The following is a 7,535-nucleotide window of genomic DNA, read 5'->3' as shown; positions in this document are numbered from 1 at the left end:
ATTCTGCTGATTAATCTTATGATTTAACTACACAATGTAATAATGCTGTGTCCCATGATATTTCAATCACTTTGTGTTCTCTCTCTCTCTGTCAACAGACCAGAAACTCAAAACTATGTGAAACGCCAGTCTGGCATATATGGAGACACCTTCAAGCAAGATGTGGATATGAATGTCATTGAGAGGGAACAAAGTTACAGAGAACCACAAAGACTTAATTTTTAATCATTGTGTAACTACTGAGAACTTAATACAAAAACTGTGAACAGTCTTTATACTTGCATTTGCCACATTTCACACTGGATTATTAAATCTCAGTTCACCCTTCATACAGTTTTCTGTGCACTGTGTATTTTTACAGCCAGTGTTCAGAAGGTCTGCCACAGAAATCAGGAGTCCCTACCTAAAAATACACAATTGTTTAAATGTATTTGACATCCACACCTCAGCAAGTACATATGGTTGTATAGCGGTACAATTGATCATTCCCTAAGCCACTCCTTAAAAACACTGATGACAAATCCTACCTGATATCAGAACTCTTGCCAAAATATATTGAAAAAAAAAATAATAATAAAACTGTCACCTCTCACTAATTGTATTATTTCTAAGTTGACAAGTAGAGTATTACTCTCATGAACAATTTCAAACATTTTAGAAAGACTATAGAAAATACAAGCTCCAAAGTAGAACCTCAAAGAAACAAGATGAAATAATGCGTGAAGTAAACACCTGTTATCACTGACACACGAGTTTGAAAGCCTGACAAAATTGAGCACACCTGTGATTTCCAATGCATGAACACCATGAAAATAGTGTTAAAATAGCAAGCAACCAACCAAAAAAATGAACTTTGATTGAACACCACAACTTTCTAAATTTTGGATCTATAGACTGTGGCTGAGCCCGAAAACTGACAAATGCTGCCTTCGGAGGATGCATTCCAATGTAGGAAGGCATCAAGGCAAGTCCGAATCCAACATCAGCTCTCCTAAGTCTCCTAAGATGTCTTCGTCTGATCGATTTTTGAAGGCAGCATAGTTGTATCCTTCGATTCCTTTGACATCCCACAATCCTGTGTGTTCCATTCCATGACAGTTCAGCTAAAAAATAAAAAAAAAATCACATCTGAAGTTGCGTTTGGTGGACAGTTTGTTTCTGACCAACTTTTTCCATGTTACTTCTAGTGAGAAATCAGAATTATAGTAATTAAATATAAGCTTATTTATCACCAAATCTCACTCTATTTTGTTGCAGATCATTAAACCGCTGCCTCAGAAGCATGTCCGAAACCAGTTTCATGAGGTGCCTTCTTGCGCAAATGCTGCCTTTAAAGTCATTGTTTGATAAGGCAGCGAGGCAACGAGTCAGCAGCCTAAGCTTTTGGACGCAGCCTGTGTTTTTCTGCATGTCTGCATCATGGATCCAAATAGAAAATAATTACCAGAAGAACTGAATAAGTTGATTGTGAGACTTTACAAAGACGGAAAAAGATACATGAAGATTAATGACAAATAAAAAACACTGAAAAAAACAGGAAAAACATGAATTATCCGATGTACCCAATTAATAGCCTATTATTTGCCATCTACACAAAATTGTTTCTCTTTTATCTTGATTTCTTTAGTTTCAATTAATGTAATTCCCTTAAATGTGAAATCTACTACATTAAATTATGTAGAGCGAATGCGAACCAATCAAGTACTCTTTTGCTGTTGACAGAACTCTTTGTATGGGACAATTTCAGCATTTCTACTCTCATTAAGTATTTTATGTGTTTTTAAGCAGGTGAGAAAAGGGGGCGATTTTATTGTTTTAATGTTCATTTAGGTTGGCTTTTAAAACTTTACTCTGTATAATTTCTTCTATGTTTGCTCACAGTTTGTTATCTAGCTAATACAATCTTATACTTGTCCAGTGCTAGTCTAGTAATGTGACAAAATATACGAAATTGAAATGAATTCTGTCATGGAACAAAGTAAAATTATAATAATATTTTAATGGATGATCTGCACCAAAAAAGTTCAGAGCAGCCAGCAAATGTCCAACATACATGTTAAGCCCTTCAAAATGGCTTAAAAAGCATAAAGCTTTCATTTCTTTAACATGTTCTGGTTCCTACATAATCCCCTTACAGCCACCCTGCTCTCTAAAAACCAGTATCGGCCACTAAACAACACAAAGTGAGCAAATGTGTTTTTATTGTTTTATTTATTAAAAAAAAAAAAACACTGTGTTAGCCATCTGTGTGGTGATGACTGGAAGAATGATTCCACATTTCTGTTCATTTGATGACAAATAAAACCTCTTGCTCTGATGTATGATAAAAATGAAAAAAAAAAAATAAAACAGGAACATGCTTCACTACTCGTTACAAAAATCTGAGGACAGGAATTTGTATTCAAAAACAATCAAATGAACATCCTTACAAAAACAGAAAACAGCAGTAGAATATCACCAACTTTCATTTGCATCACCACCAAACAATTCAACAATGTACAAGCAACAATCATCATATATCCTCAACGTATTCATCTGACAGTGATTTGTTGTCAGAAAAAAACTGCATGTTTCTTAATTGTCAATTTAGAAAAATTCAGAATCTGCATCTTTGTTTCTCTTTTAAACCACCACCAATACTTCTGTTCCCAAATTTCTTAAATAAAGAAAAAACATGAATATGAAACATCCATGGTCTTCACGATTTTACCAGCATCATTTTCCTTCAAGTCTGAAAGAGAGAACATCAAGTACTGGTTAAAACCAGATTTGTACTTCCTGTAGTAAATAGCAGTGCTTGCAAGGTAGCAAAAGCGTAGGTTTTAAACTTTGGTTCTTCATATTCTGCAATGCCACATTAAACCTTTTTGTCATCAATCACACTGCAGTTAGTTAGAATAATACCACTCAGTATTCAAAACAACTTTAGGAGGGGGAATTCACCAAGAATAAATCGCATGCATTGAGCATTGTTTATTAGCATGCATCATGTCTGCAGTGCTTCGGCGAGATTTGAAAACACATGCAAATCAAGTATTGCAAACACCAGGCACGGCTTGCACAGAGCAATTCCTCTTTAGCAGGCCAGTTATGAGTACTAAAGGTTAAGAAGGATGCAGCAGATTACTACGATCTCCACTCCAAGAAATTATCGTAATTTTAACTGTAAAAGACTGTTAAAATGCTACAGTAAACATCTATTAATTGTTATACAGGAAAAAAAAAGTCATAGATCTTAACTTACATTTCATGTCATTTTATAGCAAGACACTGTTAAATGTGCCATTTTTGGAAGTAGAAAAGAACTGACAAACCATAAACTGACATTCCCTGTGGCACTTCACATTTGATTGGATTTCATTTAAATAATTGTTTATTGGTAGTTTTTGCTATCAGATGTTTATATTTTGTCTGTATGACACCGTGCACCTACTATACATTAGAATTTACCTCACCTTGGGGAAAGGCTACTTGTGATGAACTTTTATTCTTTATGTGGCTTTTTCTTTACTACCTGTGTTACAAAACTGATTTATAGCCTTGCTAATTCACCAAAAAGGGCTGTCGTTTTTTTTTTAATTTACAGGTTGTTATTCTGGTAAGAATTTTTGGCAACACTATTTTAAGCACCAGTTCTCACTATTAACTAGTTGCTTATTACTAGCATATTGGCTGTTTATTAGTACTTATAAAGCACATTAATGCCTTATTCTGCATGACCATATTTAGATCCCTTAATCCACCCAATACCTAAACTCAACAACTACCATACTAACTATTAATAAGCAGCAATTTAGGAGTTTGTTCAGGGAAAACTCTTAATAGTTAGTGAATATGTGTTTCCTATTCTGAAGGGTCACCGAGTTTTTTGTTTGTTTGTAAAAAACAACAGGAAATTTGTACCTGTATTTTGGTTGTTGATGTTAAAGGCTGCACAGCCAATCAAACTGTGATATGTTAGTGCAAATTAATTATTATAAATTTAATTAAGGATTGTTACTTTTGCATGATAAAGAAATGTTTGTACGTAACATAAAACCAGATAAGAACATGTGCAAAAAAAAAAAAAAAAACACAGGCAATGCTGCAAATGTTACTTGTGCTAGGCAAATAGCACTGCCATTTGTGAACCCCTATGATGCCCCTTATTTTTACAGAAACACGTTTGCACTGAAAGTAGGGCTGCACGATTAATCGCATGCGATATTTAACGCGCATCTTGTCAGAAAGCCGGTTCTGTAATCAGCGGTAAATCTCCATCACCTGCGTGCTTTCACATTGAGCAGCATTAACCACACAGAGCCGTTGTTCACTGATGAGTTGCGCAAAAAATCGCGCGAATATGAACGTGGTTTAGCGCAGCTCGTCAGTGAACAACGGCTCTGTGTAGTTAATGCTGCCCAATGTGAAAGCACGCAGGTGATGGAGATTTACCGCTGATTACAGAACCGGCTTTACTGATAAGATGCGCGTTAAATATCGCATGCGATTAATCGTGCAGCCCTAACTGAAAGTAATATTTTAGTGAACTTGCTGCTTGGAATTTATAGAGTAGTTGTTCAAGCAGAACTTTAATCAGGCAACTCCACAACTGAGAAACTATCACAGCGACAAAAAGACTTTGGGGCAAAATAAATATAAAATCTCAGATCAAGCAATTTATCACATAGGGCCTAAACTGTAGTTCAGCAGTCTGTCACTGCACACACTAATGAAGTGAAACACAAGCCAACAAAAACAAGTGATCACAACACTCTGATCAATAAAAAGCAAGACATGAAAAATATGGCTTGACAGTCACAAATGGCATTATGTTTCAAAGGAAGTTGTGAGCTTCACTCAACAAACACACCAACATAGCCATGCAGTAGGTGTTGTCATGGAAATGTTGATGCCATATTATGGGATGCACAGGTGGCAACAGCAAGCCTTACTTCAGCCTGAAGACTGGCCTTTCTTTTTGCAAAACATTCAGGCATTTATCGCAGACTCCTATATTTTGCCAACCTACTACTTTGTTCTGCAGCAATCCTAAAGGAAGGGTAAAGAAAGAGAAGGAATGGAAAAGTGCAGAAGGGTAAAAGAAACAAACACTGAGACAAAGTATGTTCACACCAAGAACGATAACTATAAAGATAACTACAACACTAACAATAATAGATTCACACCAATGGACAACAACTTTATTAATGCCATCTGCCCCTTTAAAGTCAGTTGAATTCTGATCGAATTGTTTTTATTGTTCATCAGTTGGGAAAAAAACTGTTCTTAATGAGATTCCAATGATATTGTTCTTCTTTATTGTTATAGCTATGGTGTGGACTTCCCTATTCTTATAGAATAAGAACGATTATTAAAACGTTATAGTTATTATAGTTATCATTCATGCTTGGTGTGAACGTCCCTTTATGCTCCATTCAACTTGGTCTGGCAGTCAAAAGGTCGTTGCTAGTAGGGGTTTTTCACTACTAGACGCCCCAATATTATTGGTGGGCTGTGTAACTGGCTATACCTTTTGAAAATCTGCCAAATAATGACATGGCAGTAAAAATAAGATCTCATGGTGGATGGACAAGCTCCAATTCACTGACATTAGTAGTTGTTGCCATTTGTATAAAGTTACACTTTTCTCATCAGTCACATCACCAACTGTCAATCATGCCAGCGGAAATCACTAACTCTCACTGATAACGATTTTAGGTCGCTTTGCTGTTGATTGCTGTATGTACAAATGGAAAAGAGATGAAACTCTAGACAAGCAGAAGTCAAAACCTTCTAAGAATGCATTAGAGGAATGTATCTGTACAGAATTGGGCCCAAGGAAAAAAAAAAACATTTCAGGTTAAAACTAAACACTGAATGAACACTTATGTTCTCTCTAAGGTCTTTCTGAATGCACTACAGTTTAATTAGGTGAGTAATCATCCCTGAAAGCAGGGCATACTCAGGGAGGTACATGTAAATCTGTGAAATTAATCTAGTCCCAAAAGGCAGAAAATGAAGAGAGGAAACCACTTCTGAGTAACCCAAGCACACACTACAGAGCTCAGAGACAGCAACACACCCACAAGTTCAGCAGAAGGTTCAGAGTGAAGACACAAAGGGGACAGAGATAAAATCCAAGCCTCTATTTTGTCAAATAGTGCAATTAAAAGCTGCCTTTTTACCACGTCAGAAAAAGGACTGAATGATATATCAAATATTCGCTACATATACATAATTTTGACGGCAACCTAAAATTAAGCAACATATCACAGTGACTTGAATGCAGTGTTAATTTTGACAGCAAATTCTGATTTAGTTTTAGTCAGTCTTTTGACTAAAATGCCATTTAGTTTTAGTCATATTTTAGTCATCTGAATTGTATTTAGTTTTAGTCGACTAAATCTACAGTAAATTTAGTCGGCTAAAATCTAATGGGTTTAGTTACAGTGTAATGCATTTATTAAGCATTTCTCTAAAATATCCGAACTCATTATATAGGTTTGATATTAAGGTTTTATCATGATAGACACCGATTTAACTGCAGTGACACACAACATGCCTTTGTTAAAATGAAATAAAACCACTTCTCACAAAGAAGAACATGGTCTTCATATTAATGAAATACCAATGGTTATATAGGCTAATTATTAGGGCTGTGAATCTTTGGATAAACAGCGATTCGATTCACGATTCATAGGTTTTCGATTCGATTCAAGAACGATTTTAGCAAATTTAGAACGATTCAATTCGATTCTGCATTCTTTATGTGCATTCACAGGATTATTTAAATGCTTCCCCTAAATTCTTTAAATGCTTAGTCAGGGGGAAAATCACACAGAAGCCTTTATGGTTACAGAACCATAGGTTAGAGAAAAAAAAAACACTTTTGTCCATTGTTAGATGCTGGTTTAATGATGCTATGGCATGACAAGGCATATGTAAAAATTCATGTAAGCCAAGATTTAAAAACTTAGTCAGGGGGCAAATTACACAGCAGCCTTTATGGTTACAGACCCATAGGTTAGAGAAAAAAAAAACACTTTTGTCCATTGTTAGATGCTGGTTTAATGATGCTATGGCATGACAAGGCATATGTAAAAATTCATGTAAGCCAAGATTTAAAAAAAATAGAGCTTTAAAAGTATTATGAATAGGCTAACATTTTATCACACCAGGGACGTAGCCATCATTTCAGAAGTGACAGAAATGTCAAATACAATAATTTTATGTATGTATGTATTATTATTATATTTTTACAAGGAATTATTTTCTTATCTCTTACTTTGAATTAGCTGTAAGAAATCAAATATACTGCTGGACAACAATCAATCATTTGTAATCTATTAATTTTTTCCTAATGGAAATTTTATGATTGTTTTATATACTACAAACAATCAATTTTCTGTACAGAATAAGGTAGAACATATACTTTATAGTTTCTGTACTGTAATAAATGATGTCAGTTAGCACTGCATCATTCATAAATTTTATTTATTTATTGTGTTTATTGTCTACATTTCACCAGTTCATTCTGCTTTTTATTCAGATTA

At 34.9% G+C, this 7,535-nt stretch overlaps 2 protein-coding genes across 3 annotated transcripts in view; one reads left to right on the top strand and one right to left on the bottom strand.

Annotated features, from left to right (window-relative positions):
* Positions 1 to 225, top strand: part of ghrh (growth hormone releasing hormone) — a 3,365-nt gene extending 3,140 nt beyond the window's left edge. Inside the window, exon 5 of the mRNA XM_016447352.1 lies at positions 99 to 225. Within this exon, the coding sequence (XP_016302838.1) occupies positions 99 to 225 (127 nt within the window). The remainder of the gene's footprint in view (positions 1 to 98) is intronic.
* A 1,998-nt stretch (positions 226 to 2,223) lies between these two features.
* Positions 2,224 to 7,535, bottom strand: part of rpn2 (ribophorin II) — a 28,395-nt gene continuing 23,083 nt past the window's right edge. Inside the window, exons 17-18 of one of the 2 annotated variants that reach the window (XM_016447284.1) lie at positions 4,935 to 5,031; positions 2,224 to 2,731 (exon numbers count right to left, since the gene is read on the bottom strand). In XM_016447284.1, coding sequence (XP_016302770.1) covers positions 4,980 to 5,031 — 52 coding nt within the window. In that variant the 3' untranslated portion in view covers positions 2,224 to 2,731; positions 4,935 to 4,979. The remainder of the gene's footprint in view (positions 2,732 to 4,934; positions 5,032 to 7,535) is intronic. The other variant, XM_016447292.1, reaches the window with a different exon arrangement.

The sequence above is a fragment of the Sinocyclocheilus anshuiensis genome, unplaced genomic scaffold (genome assembly GCF_001515605.1).
Source record: "Sinocyclocheilus anshuiensis isolate Anshui unplaced genomic scaffold, SAMN03320099.WGS_v1.1 scaffold1957, whole genome shotgun sequence".
Taxonomy (NCBI): Eukaryota; Metazoa; Chordata; class Actinopteri; order Cypriniformes; family Cyprinidae; genus Sinocyclocheilus; species Sinocyclocheilus anshuiensis.
Note: the sequence above shows the minus strand (reverse complement) of the source record. Positions and strands in the feature narration are given on the sequence as shown.